General features: G+C 58.0%; 1 protein-coding gene and 1 pseudogene across 4 annotated transcripts; both read left to right on the top strand.

Moving 5' to 3' along the window:
* Positions 1–635: 635 nt before the first annotated feature.
* LOC112608775 lies at positions 636–689 on the top strand (annotated as a pseudogene).
* A 3,366-nt stretch (positions 690–4,055) lies between these two features.
* On the top strand, positions 4,056–12,348 carry PTGES2 (prostaglandin E synthase 2). 4 transcript variants are annotated; one of them, XM_025359915.1, is made up of 8 exons: positions 4,064–4,279; positions 7,360–7,557; positions 7,929–8,021; positions 8,228–8,286; positions 8,930–9,079; positions 9,946–10,146; positions 10,600–10,717; positions 11,770–12,348. In XM_025359915.1, exons 5-8 carry the CDS (start codon positions 8,967–8,969, stop codon positions 11,896–11,898), a joined length of 561 nt encoding a protein of 186 aa, XP_025215700.1. In that variant the 5' UTR covers positions 4,064–4,279; positions 7,360–7,557; positions 7,929–8,021; positions 8,228–8,286; positions 8,930–8,966; the 3' UTR covers positions 11,899–12,348. The 4 variants fall into 4 exon arrangements, with proteins under 4 accessions (XP_025215697.1, XP_025215700.1, XP_025215699.1 ...); XM_025359912.1 differs by lacking the exon at positions 7,929–8,021 and having other exon boundaries at positions 4,056–5,086; XM_025359914.1 differs by lacking the exons at positions 4,064–4,279; positions 7,929–8,021 and adding an exon at positions 4,816–5,086 and having other exon boundaries at positions 8,934–9,079.
* Positions 12,349–12,825: the final 477 nt, after the last annotated feature.

A 12,825-nucleotide genomic window follows, 5' to 3' on the forward strand; every position in this document is an offset into this window, starting at 1 on the left:
GGCGCGGTGGCTCACGCCTGTAATCCCAGCACTTTGGGAGGCCGAGACGGGCGGATCATGAGGTCAGGAGATCGAGACCATCCTGGCTAACACGGTGAAACCCCGTCTCTACTAAAAAATACAAAAAACTAGCCGGGCGAGGTGGCGGGCGCCTGTAGTCCCAGCTACTCAGGAGGCTGAGGCAGGAGAATGGCGTGAACCCGGGAGGCGGAGCTTTCAGTGAGCTGAGATCTGGCCACTGCACTCCAGCCTGGACGACAGAGCAAGACTCCGTCTCAAAAAAAAAAAAAAAAAAAAGGCAGGCTGCAGAAGAGGCAAGGCCAAGGGAGATAGGGAAGTGTGTCCAGAGAGGCTGAAGGAAACCCAGGGACACTAAGGTCACACAGCTGCAGAGGGGCACATGTCCATGAGACTGGCCACTGGTTCAGACACCAAGGGCAGGTCACAGAAGTTATGGCCCAGAATGGGGCTTGTAGGCTGGCAGGATCCGGGTTCTGCCTGGATGGAGGTTCCCTTCTCTCCTGTGTGTGAGACCCCTGGGTCCTGGCCACCTGGCCAGGGAAGAGTATGGTTGCCTTAGTGTGTTCCCGTTGCCATAACAAATATCACAGGCTGGGTAATTTATAAAATAATAGAAGTGTTACAGCTCTTTTAGAATTTGTCCAGCAGGTTTTCCAGTTTTAACCCCAAAAAGAAAGAAAAGAAAGAAAAGAAAAGAAAAAAGAAAAGGGCTGGGCACGATGCCTCATACCTGTAATCCCAACACTTTGGGAGGCCAAGGTGGGCGGATCACTTGAGGTCAGGAGTTCGAGACCAGCTTGGCTGAAATGGTGAAACCCTGTCTCTACCAAAAAATACAAAAATGAGCCAGGCATGGCCGGGCACATGGCTCACACCTGTATTCCCAGCGCTTTGGGAGGCCGAGGAGGGTGGATCACGAGGTCAGGAGTTCAAGACCAGCCTGGCCAAGATGGCGAAACCCTGTCTCTACTAAAAATACAAAAAAACCAGCCTGGCGTGGTGGCAGGCACCTGTAATCCCAGCTACTCAGGAGGCTGAGGCAGAGATTTGCTTGAACCCAGGAGGCAGATGTTGCAGTAAGCCGAGATCGCACCACTGCACTCCAGTCTGGGTGACAGAGAGAGACTCTGTCTCAGAAAAAGAAAAAAAAAAAAAATGAGCCAGGTGTGGTGGTGCGTCCCTGTAATCCCAGCTACTGGGGAGTCTGAGGTAGAAGAATTGCTTGTACCCAGAGGCCGAGGTTACAGCGAGCTGAGATCGAGATTGCACTACTGTACTCCATCCTGGGCGAAGAAGTAAGACTTCGTTTCAAATAAAAATAAACATTAAAAAAAGAAAGAAAAGGAAATGAAAGGAAAAGAAATCTATTGCTCACAGCTCTGGAGGATGGGAAGTCCAAGATCTAGTCACCAGCGGGTTCGGGGTCTGGTACGGGCCTGTTTCTCACAGATGGTGCTGTCTAGGTGTCCTCACATGGCAGGAGAGATGGAAGGGCAAAAAGGACCTAGCTAGTTCTTTTAAGCCCTTTCGTAAGACACTAATCCCATTCAGGAGGGCAGAGCCCTCATGACTTAATCGCCTCCTAAAAGCCTCATCTGTTAATACGACTATGCTGAGTCTTGAGTTCCTACATATGAACACATACATTCAAACCACAGCAACAGCCACGCCTAGGATGGGACACTTTGCCCGTCCACCAGGCTGCAGGGGAAGAAGACTGTGCCCACTTGCTCAGCCCTCAGATGAGGAAGGGCTGGACTAGGATCAGGGCAAGGTCAGGGAGGAGACCACAAGCACAGGGAGGCAGAGGCAGAGGGAAGGGGTGAGACGTGGCAAGGCTGGGATAGAGGATGGGGTTGGGACTGATCAGAGACAGGCTGGGGCTGAGACTGGTAGGAACAGGGGCCTCACAGCCCAGGCCAGCTCAGTGCCCCCACTCCCATATGAGCCTCTGAGATTTGCTCAGACTTGGGCCTAGAGCTCCATCTAGCTCTGCCACAGCTGGCTGCTCAGCCCTGAGGTTCCCCTGGGCATTCAGCAGGGCTGTGCTCAGTGCTGCCCACAGACTGGAGGTCTCTGGTGGAGGGAATCAAGGAAGAGGCAGTGCAGGGACCAAGGGCAGTAAAGCAGAAGGAACACTGGACAGCAAGCCAAGCAGTGTCACGGCCAAGACAAAAGAAAAAGAACTTTGGGCTGGGCACGGTGGCTCATGCCTGCAATCCCAGCATTTTGGGAGGCCAAGGCAGGCAGGTCATTTGAAGTCAGGAGTTTGAGACCAGCCTGGCCAACATGGTGAAACCCTGTCTCTACTAAAAATACAAAAATTAGCTGGCTGTGGTGGTGCATGCCTGTAGTCCCAGCTACTCGGGAGGCTGAGACAGGAGAATCACTTGAACCTGGGAGGCGGAGGTTGCAGTGAGCCGAGATTGCGCTGCTGCACTCCAGCCTGGGCGACAGAGTGAGACTCTGTCTCAAAAAAAAAAAAAAGAGAACTTTGTTAAATATTTTGGCTGAGGGGTTGGTCACTGAATTTCCTTTCTATATTTGGCAAGAGATGAATCCTCTCGTGCTGGGGTGGAGCAGCCCCCAGGTAGGCCCTCCCAGGCACCAGCTTCACTAGTTTCCAGCCTCTCCCCACTCATTTTTCCATTTAATCCCGATAGGAATCATTATTCCTAGTTTATAGGTGGGGAAACTGAGGCTGGAGAAGGTAAGAAGGAAGCTGATGGTTCTCTCACCACACCCCACCCCTGGACTTATTTTTGTGAGACAGGGTCTTGCTTTGTGGCCCAGGCTGGAGTACAGTGTTATGATCACAGGTTCACTGCAGTCTTCAACTCCTACAGTCAAGCCGTCCTCCCGCCTCAGCCTCCCAGTAGCTGGGACCACAGACATTTGCTACCACACCCAGCTAATTTTTCTATTTTTTGTAGAGGCAGGGTCTCTTGCCTAGGGCGGTCTCAAACTTCTGTCCTCAAGCGATCCTCCCAAAATGCTGGGATTACAGGCGTAAGCCACCATGCCCTGTGTCACCTCCGCAGCTTAAGCACGTGCAACAGGTTGCTCTGTAAGCTGCTCACATTTGGTGAGGCTGCGAGGCCACATCAGCAAAGCCAGGTGGCTGGGGATGCTGACCCAGCAGAGCATCGCTCTCCCCGCCCCAGGCCAGCCCCTCCTGCTACTAAGCCCAGCAGGCCAAACTCGGTCCCGCCCCCGTCAAGTGCCTCGGTCTTCCCTGAGCCTGAACACATCATGTACATTTTGATGGAGTTAGAATCCGGAAAATCAAGAGTGTGGAAGATCAGGAGCAACTAATGTAAGCAGGAGAAGGATGAAGCTGGATTCCGTCTAGCAAGCAGGAGCGTGAGAGTGGCGCTGGGAGAAGGCACTGATAAGGGATAGAGTAGGGCACAGAACATGGGGGCTCACCCTCAACCACTTCTAAACACTCTAAGCTCGAGCAGGCCTTGAACTCCTGGTCTGTAAAGTGGCTGATGGAAGTGGCTGGAGCAAAACCCATATGGGCGAATGTCCCTGCAGCTGCCTCAGTTTTCCCATCTGTAAAACGGGGCTGGGGACCCGCAGCTCTCATGGGACTGGTGACCCGCTCGCGGGTGCTCGCCCTGCATTCCAGACAGCACCTACAACTCCAGACTCACTCGGGGCGGGTCGAGGTGGGCTCCAAAGTCCCTTCCAAGCCGACATCCCGATTCCCCTTCCCGGGAAGGCACCCCCAGAAAAGCAAAGGTCGCTCCAGCAGCCTCCTCGGGTCACCCGCTTTCCCGAAGCCGTGGCCCTCGCCTTCCGCTCTCGTCTTCACCGGCATACTCAAGTCCCCGCTGGGGACTGACACTGCGGGCTCGGTCGCCGCAAGGACTGGGAGGAAGATGGAATATGCGGGGCGAAAGCGGGCCGAGAAGAGTGGGACACTGCAGAGCAGCAGGGCCGGGACTCGGAGCTCCTCCCCCGCCCCGCTCCCGGCCCCCCGCCCCACTCTGCGAGTCCCGCCCAGGGCCCCGCCCACTTCACGAGTCCCGCCCCTCTCCCGGGCCCCGGGCGGGGCCATCCCGGGGCTGTCCGCGGAGACGCCTATGCGGCGGAGGCTTCGGGCGTCAACTAGCGCGGGCGAACACCAGCAGAGGGACCAGGCAGCCTAGCACCCCACTTTGCCATCCTGTCCTTGGAAACCTCGGGGTCTGCGGGCCGGCCGCTCCGCGTGGGCGAAATCAGAAACACGTGGTTTTCGAGGCCCCCTCGGGCTCAGGAAAATTTTATGGTTCGGGTCACAGTAGGAAGCGGACAATGAGGCGGGAGGGCAGAGAGAACCGCAGCATCACCGCGCAACTGGGGCCGGGTCGTTTGTGGGGTCTTCGGTAGCTGGAAGCCGCAGCCCCTGTCGTCTCGAAGGGCTCGATTTGTTTCGAATGGGCGCTTGCAGGAGAAGTGGCCAGGCACGTATTACAGACTACTACGCCGCCCCTTAGGCGGTCAAGCGGGGCGAGCTGGCGGGGGCCTCTCGGCAGTCGGCCTGTCACCACCCCGGGACCTTTGGAGGCGGAAGCATAGAGCGGTCTGCAAACGTTCCTGAGCGTGCCTCTGCGGCTCTGGCGGGTGTTTCGAACCTGGGCGCCGGGCACACGCCCAGTCCCGAGAGTGCTGAGGGTCCCCTTAGCGTCGCCGTCACCCCGGGCAACTCGCAGGGCGCCCGAGTCCTGGCCCTTTAAGCAGCGAGGGAGCCTCGGCGTCTTGGTTTCGCGCGCCCGCCCGCGGCGCCGGCAGAGCGAACATGGCCCCGGCTACGCGGGTGGTGCGGGCGCTGTGGACTGGCGGGTGCGCCTTGGCCTGGAGGCTGGGCGGCCGCCCCCAGCCGCTGCTCCCCACGCAGAGCCGTGCTGGCTTCGCGGGGGCGGCAGGCGGCCAGGGCCCCGTGGCTGCCGCTCGTAAGGGGAGCCCGCGGCTGCTAGGGGCAGCGGCGCTGGCCCTGGGGGGAGCCCTGGGGCTGTACCACACGGCGCGGTGGCACCTGCGCGCCCAGGACCTCCACGCGGAGCGCTCAGCGGTGCAGGTAAGGCCTGGTCCGGCCGGGGATGGGGATGCTGAACAGCGCCGAACTCGGGACTCCTGGGAACCCGTGGGGTCAGGAGTTGCCTCTGCCTGCTTGTGACCTTGGGCGAGTGACTTGGTCTGAAGTCTCCGAACCCTCAGTGTTCTCTTCTGTAAAATAGGGGCACTCCTGATGCCTACTACCTGGAATTGTTCGAGTTCTCATAAAATCGTTCGTCTACCGTGTTTTTTTGTTTATTTATTTATTTTGAGACAGGGTCTCTCAATATCGCCCAGGCTGGAGTGCAGTGGTGCGATTGCGACTCGCTGCAGCCTCCGCCTCCCGGGTTCAAGGGATCCTCCTGCCTCAGCCTCCGGAGTAGCTGGGACTATAGGCTCACCCTACTGCGCCCTGCTAATTTTTGTATTTTTTGTAGAGACAGGGTTTCACCATGTTGCCCAGGCTGGTCGGTCTCAAGCGATCCGCCCACCTTGGCCTCTGAAAGTGCTGGGATTACAGGTGTGAGCCACTGCGCCCCAGCCTCTACCATGTTTTAAGAAGACTTTTTTTTTTTTTTTTTTTTGGAGACGGAGTGCTCTGTTGCCCTCGCTGGAGTGCAATGGCACTATCTCGGTTCACCGCAACCTCCGCCTCTTGGGTTCAAGCGATTCTCCTGCCTCAGCCTCCCCAGTAGCTGGGATTACAGGCACCTGCCACCACGCCCGGCTAATTTTTGTGTTTTTAGTAGAGACGGGGTCTCATCATGTTGGCCAAGCTGGTCTCGAATTCCTGATCTCAAATGAGCCACCCACCTCGGGCTCCCAAAGTGCTGGGATTATGGTGTGAGCCACGGAGCCCGGCCTCTACTGTGTTTTAAGGAGACTTTTTTGACTAGGAGATGGGAGATCACAGGAAAGGGAAAGCCTTTTTCACTTTCTTTTTTTTTTTTTTTTTTTTTAGACAGAGTCTCGCTCTGTCGCCCAGGCTGGAGTGCAGTGGCCGGATCTCAGCTCATTGCAAGCTCCGCCTCCCGGGTTCACGCCATTCTCCTGCCTCAGCCTCCCGAGTAGCTGGGACTACAGGCGCCCGCCACCACGCCCGGCTCGTTTTTTTGGATTTTTTTAGTAGAGACGGGGTTTCACCGTGTTAGCCAGGATGGTCTCGATCTCCTGACCTCGTGATCCGCCCGTCTCGGCCTCCCAAAGTGCTGGGATTACAGGCTTGAGCCACCGCGCCCGGCGCCTTTTTCACTTTCTAAACGTTCGTCATCCTCTCTCCCCACTGCCCCCAAATCCTAAGGCTGTGTATTTATTTAGTAGTAGTAGTGGTGGCACTTTTATGGAACTGATGACTTAGATTCCAGGCTGAAACAGAAAGAGGCAGGAAGGTGTCCCCCCACCAAGTGGTGGCCCAGCTGCCTTGCCACACTTTATACCTACCCCACACCTTCCAACTCTTCTCTGCTTGACCCCCCACCACCCGCCCACAGATGCTTTTTTGCTGGACCAGAGGGAACAGAGGTAGGTGAAAGGGGCATGGAGTACCCCGTGTCTCCCTTCCTGTCTCCACGGTCCAGCTTCCCCTCTGAACACAGGGAGGTGGTCTATGATTGTGGCTTTCCGGCATGAAGGTGCAGCAGGCTCCCCTGGGGGCTTTCCTGGCCACAGCCCAGATACCACCCTCCCCTTCGGAGATTTGAGATAGACTGAGGCTGGAGGATTGCATGAACCCAGGAGTTCAAGGCTGCAGTGAGCTGTGATCAAGCTACTGCACTCCAGCCTGCATGGCAGAGTGAGACTCTGTCTCCAGAGAAAAAAACAAGAACGAGATTGGAGGTAGACCCCACTGATAAACACCAGCCTGGGTGGTAGCCAGCTCTGGCCCCCAGAGGTCCCTGGGGTTAGAGGAGTGGGAGTGGGCAAAGCCAAGTTGAAACAGTTGTTCTGTGTCTGTGGGAGCAGGCTGTATACCCTGGGGCTGTCTGGTGTCCCCTTGGGACTGGAGCGAGAAAAGAGAGGTCTGTCCAGTATGGGACAGAGACTGGAAGATTCCTCCTACACAACCTCACAGCAAAGGGTGGGACTCCTGCCTGGGGACCGTGCTGGCCAGGGGCTTAAACCAGGGCTGCCGTCCGGTGCCTCCCTTCCCCCTACCACTCCCTCCCATCCCTAGTTCCTCTTCCCGATGTTCTAGCGTTGTCTCAGAAGACGCCTCTGGAATACATGCTTGCTTGGGAGCAGGGTCTGTACCTGGGGGTGCCAGGTCTAGAAGCCCCTTCCATCTGCTGCCCACAGCTCTCCCTGTCCAGCCGCCTGCAGCTGACCCTGTACCAGTACAAGACGTGTCCCTTCTGCAGCAAGGTCCGAGCCTTCCTCGACTTCCACGCCCTGCCCTACCAGGTGGTGGAGGTGAACCCCGTGCGCAGGGCTGAGATCAAGTTCTCCTCGTACAGAAAGGTGCCCATCCTGGTGGCCCAGGAAGGAGAAAGCTCGGTGAGCCCCAGGAAACCCCATGCATCCTTCCTCCTATCCTGGATCATCCTGGAGCACCCGCTCGCCTGACCCGGCGCTGCAGCTTGGGAAGGAACTTGGGATCTTTGTGCCTCTAAGGACTATGGGGGAAGTAGCTGCATACAGTAGATGCTCAGTAAATGTAGGCTCTTTCCTTCCCTACCCAAACCAAACACCTTTGGGTCTCAGAGAGGCAGAACACCACAGCTGAACAACGTAGATTCTGAAATGAGCGATCTGGGTTTGAGGTGTGATTCACCCACTCACTAGTTGTGTGACTTGGGGCAAGTCACTTATCCTCTCTGGGCTTGCTTGCTTCATGAGTCAACAAGGGGCCATATTCTGGCTTGCAGGGACAGCAGATATGAAATGCCTGACACAGTGCTTGGGGTCTAGTATGTAGCTTCCAGAACCCACCCTACCCCTCTACCTGGGAGGCCAGATGGGTGAGTGGGCTGGGGCTTAGACCCCACGGCTTTCCCACACCTTCCTCCCCATTAGGATGGGTGCCCTGAGGGCAGGGTGGGGAGGACTCTGGGCATGTCCTCAGGAATGGATAAACAATGCCCAGAGGTGGTGGTGGTAAGGAGCCCCTGGGGACTCCCAGTGGCTGGGTTGTAATCTCTGATTAAACCACCGTTTTCTCTTCCAGCAACAACTGAATGACTCCTCTGTCATCATCAGCGCCCTCAAGACCTACCTGGTGTCGGGGTAAGGAGCCCCTCAGAGACCAGGCGGCCATTGCTTTTGGTGGCTTCTTCCTCCGGGGAGGCCTCGCCTGAGTTCCCTTGTGGGAGCAGGTGGAGCTGCTGCTTAGATTTCCAGAGTACGCAGTGGCTCACACCTGTAATCTCAGCGCTTTGGGAGGCCAACACAGGCAGATCACCTGAGGTCAGGAGTTCCAGACCAGCCTGGCCAACATGGCAAAACCCCATCTCTACTAAAAATACAAAAATGAGCCAGGCATAGTGGCGAGTGCCTGTAGTCCCAGCTACTCAGGAGGCTGAGGCAGGAGAATCACTGGAACCCGGGAGGCAGAGGTTGCAGTGAGCCAGGATCGTGCCACTGCACTGCAGCCTGGGTGACAGAGCAAGACTCCGTCTCAAAACAAAAAAAAGATTTTCAGAGCAGCCTGTGGCCGTCTTCCTCCAAGCCCTCCACTTTGTCCTCTCCGCAGCTCTCTCTCTTGGGGAGGTAGCCCTGGCATCTCCTCCACATCCGTCTTACTGCAGGAGTGCGGAGAGCCTTTGTTTATCGGTCCTGGCTCCACTCTGGGGCTAGGGCAGCCGGGTGGGTCGGCCACAGGGGACAGGATGGGAAAGGAGTTGGGGTGAGACTGTGGCTCTCTCTGAAGGCAGCCCCTGGAAGAGATCATCACCTACTACCCAGCCATGAAGGCTGTGAATGACCAGGGCAAGGAGGTGACCGAGTTCGGCAATAAATACTGGCTCATGCTAAACGAGAAGGAGGCCCAGCAAGTGTACAGCGGGAAGGAGGCCAGGACGTGAGTGGGGCTGGGGCTGGCGGGGGAAGGTGGTGACCTCAGGGGTCTTCTGTAGAGTAGGATCAAGATGGCGTGAGCAGGGAGCAGCGTGGGAGACCAGCGGGGCTGGGGCCGGGCCATGCCGGATTTCAGCAGAGACCTTTCTGTGGCTGCGCGTGCTGGCTCACTCCTGTAATCCCAGCATGTTGGGAGGCCGAGGCAGGCAGATCACCTGAGGTCAGGAGTTCGAGACCAGCCTGGCCAACATGGCAAAACCCCATCTCTACTAAAAATACAAAAATTAGCTAGGTGTGGAGGTGCACACCTGTAATCCCAGCTACTAGGGAGGCTGAGGCAGGAGAATCACTTGAACCCAGGAGGCGGAGCTTGCAGTGAGCTGAGATCGTGCCATTGCACTCCAGCCTGGGCGACAGAGCAAGACTTTGTCTCAAAAAAAAAAAAAAAAAAAAAAAGCCGGGCGCGGTGGCTCAAGCCTGTAATCCCAGCACTTTGGGAGGCCGAGGCGGGCAGATCACGAGGTCAGGAGATCGAGACCATCCTGGCTAACACGGTGAAACCCCATCTCTACTAAAAATACAAAAAACTAGCCAGGTGTGGTGGCGGCGCCTGTAGTCCCAGCTACTCAGGAGGCTGAGGCAGGAGAATGGCGGGAACCCGGGAGGCGGAGCTTGTAGTGAGCTGAGATCCGGCCACTGCACTCCAGCCCGGGCGACAGAGCCAGACTCCGTCTCAAAAAAAAAAAAAAAAAAAGACCTTCCTGCTCAGGCTTCAGCTTCCCACCCGTGCAGTGGGTATGTTCTAGAGAACGCAGCCTGCTCCCAACACAGCCCAGGTCCTGGCTTAGGAAGTCCCTCCTGTGCCTGCAGGGAGGAGATGAAGTGGCGGCAGTGGGCAGACGACTGGCTGGTGCACCTGATCTCCCCCAATGTGTACCGCACACCCACCGAGGCTCTGGCATCCTTTGACTACATTGTCCGCGAGGGCAAGTTCGGAGCCATGGAGGGTGCCGTGGCCAAGTACATGGGTGCAGCGGCCATGTACCTCATCAGCAAGCGACTCAAGAGCAGGCAAGTGTGTGTGCACATCCGGGGCCTGCTGACCCTGAGCCTCCGGTGCCACGAGCCGTGGTGATCCCTTCACACCCCTCAGGAGACCAGCGGGAGGCTGAGGCCTGGGCAGGTGGGAAAGCGTTATGGATTACGGGTCCCTTGGCCAAGCTGGGACTTGGACCCAGAGCTCCTGCTCACCTCCCCGGGGGCAGCAGGGCCGGCCTTGAAGCCGGAAGCCTGGGGCCTGACTGGCACCTTCTCTGTGGCTTTCTCTCTGGCCTGGTCTCTTGCCCTTGCCGCAGCCTCCCCATCTGGGACAGATGCTCCCTGAGGCATCTGCAGATGTGATGCTCTCACCTGGGGTGTTGCCCTGGCTTCCACGCCTCCCCCCTGCTCCCCAGAGGAGACCCCTCTTCCCTGCTGGGCTGGGAGTGGGGGCTCTCCTGAGGGGCTTTTCCCTTCCCCGCCCAGGCACCGCCTCCAGGACAACGTGCGCGAGGACCTCTACGAGGCTGCCGACACGTGGGTGGCTGCTGTGGGCAAGGACCGGCCCTTCATGGGGGGCCAGAAGCCGAATCTCGCCGATTTGGTGAGTGTGGTGGTGGCAGGTGGTGCCTGGACCAAGGGTTCTGTCCTCAGAGTGGGGGAGGTTCGTAAGGGAAAGCCCGGGCAGTGCCTGCATCTTGCCAGAGGAGCCTGCCTCTCTCTGCCATCACAGACAGAAACTCGCCTCGAAGTGGCTCCAGGAGAGAAACCGATGACCAGGAACCGCCTTGGTTCACATAACTGACAAGTTCAGGGAACGGGTTGGCTTCAGGCCCTGCTGGATCCAGAGGCCCGGGTGGTGGTAACAGGGCCCGGGCTCTACCTGTCGCCATCAACACGGCCCTCCCTGGCGTGGGCTTCGGCCCCAGGCGGGCTGGGTCCGGTGCTCCAGGCTTCTCCCAGCAAAACCCAGTGAGATGGCATCTCACTGGCCTGGCTTCGCTGCCCTTTTTCCTTTTTTTTTTGTTTTTGAGACCAAGTCTTATGCCGTCACCCAGGATGGAGTGCAGTGGTGCAATCTCAGCTCACTGCAACCTCCACCTCCCAGGTTCAAGCACTTCTTCTGCCTCAGCCTCCCGAGTAGCTGGGATTACAGGCCTGTGCCACCATGCCTGGCTAATTTTTGCATTTTTAGTAGAGACAGGGTTTCAATATGTTGCCCAGGCTGGTCTCGAACTCCGACCTCAGGTGATCCACCCACTTCGACCTCCCAAAGTGCTGGGACTACAGGCGTGAGCCACCGTGCCTGGCCCACTGCTCATTTTTAAAACTGTCCTGCCCCTGGGTGACCTGGGTCTTGAAACTGGGTGGTGGGGTCTCTTCTCCCCAGTCTCAGGACCTGAGAAGGGGGGAGGGCATTTATCCCAAGGAAACTTGCTGGTGGGGATCTGTGGCCCAGAAAAGGGGGTACAGGCGTGAAGCAGGCGAGACCTGCAGCCACCCCACACGCCAAGTTCAAACCCTCACCTGTGCTCTTGGCCCTTGAGTAGGTCACGAGCTCCAAGCGGGGAGGGGATGGGACCTGGGCACACAGCTGACAGGGAGTGAAGGAGGCCTGGATGCCTGTCAAACCAGCCTTTCTGTTTCATGCCCCAGGCAGTGTATGGAGTGCTGCGCGTGATGGAGGGGTTGGATGCCTTCGATGACCTGATGCAGCACACGCATATCCAGCCCTGGTACCTGCGGGTGGAGAGGGCCATCACCGAGGCCTCCCCAGCGCACTGAATGTCCCTGCCCAGAACAGGGGAAAGGCAGAGGAAGACGCCAGCTGCCAGGGCCTGGGGTCCCTGGGCCAGTGCCTGGCGATGCTGGCGGGGGCAGCATCATTCTGCCCCTTGTCTACCCACCTCCACCAGCCCCCTTGCTTCTAACACAGGGCACCTGCTGGGGCCCAGGGATGCTAGGGACGAGTTCCAGCCCTGCGCCTGCCCTGGGGCGACCCCTCCGTGTCCCTGCCTCCCTGCTCTGCCGCCCCTCTCCCAGAGCCTCAGTGGCTGTCCCGTGGCTACATCCTGTGGGTGGGGGCCATCGACAGGACAGCAGGACGGTTTGTTCTTGGTGGAATCCCATCCCTGGGTTCCCCTAGTTCCCACTCTTCCCAAGCCTCCCAGGATGGGGACATGTTTGCAATAAAGGAAAGGTTTGTGGCGCCTGTCGTGGCAGGCATCTCGTGGAGCTGTGCGTGACTGAGTGCTGCGTGGGGCTGGTGGTCAAGGGAGGCATCAGGCTTGGGCTATGCCAGCCCTGGTGGTAACTAACCACCGGCCTGGTGCTTCCCAGGTGGCAGGCATGGTATGGCTCCGCAGACTTTGTATGCCATGGTCCCCAGGATACCACTCAGGGCACACAGCCGGGCCATGGAGCCCAGCAGCCAGCGTGCAGGTCGGGGCCTGCCTACCCACGGTGGGACACTGCAGTGGGGTCCCTCTTCAAGCCTCAGTTTCTTCGTCTGTCCCTGCCTTGTGGGGGAGTTCAGTGATAGGAGCAGGTCCAGTGCACAGAGCAGGGGCACCCGGTCCAGGGCACCAGGCTGTTCAGACCCTGCTCTCCAGACAGGACCAAGCCCTCTCAGGTGGCTGCCCTGGGCTTCAGCGCCAGGCTGGGCCAGGCTTTATGGGAATAGAGACTCTGCCTTCCAGGGTGAGTGTGGGT

The sequence above is a fragment of the Theropithecus gelada genome, chromosome 15, assembly GCF_003255815.1.
Source record: "Theropithecus gelada isolate Dixy chromosome 15, Tgel_1.0, whole genome shotgun sequence".
NCBI classification, from domain to species: domain Eukaryota; kingdom Metazoa; phylum Chordata; class Mammalia; order Primates; family Cercopithecidae; genus Theropithecus; species Theropithecus gelada.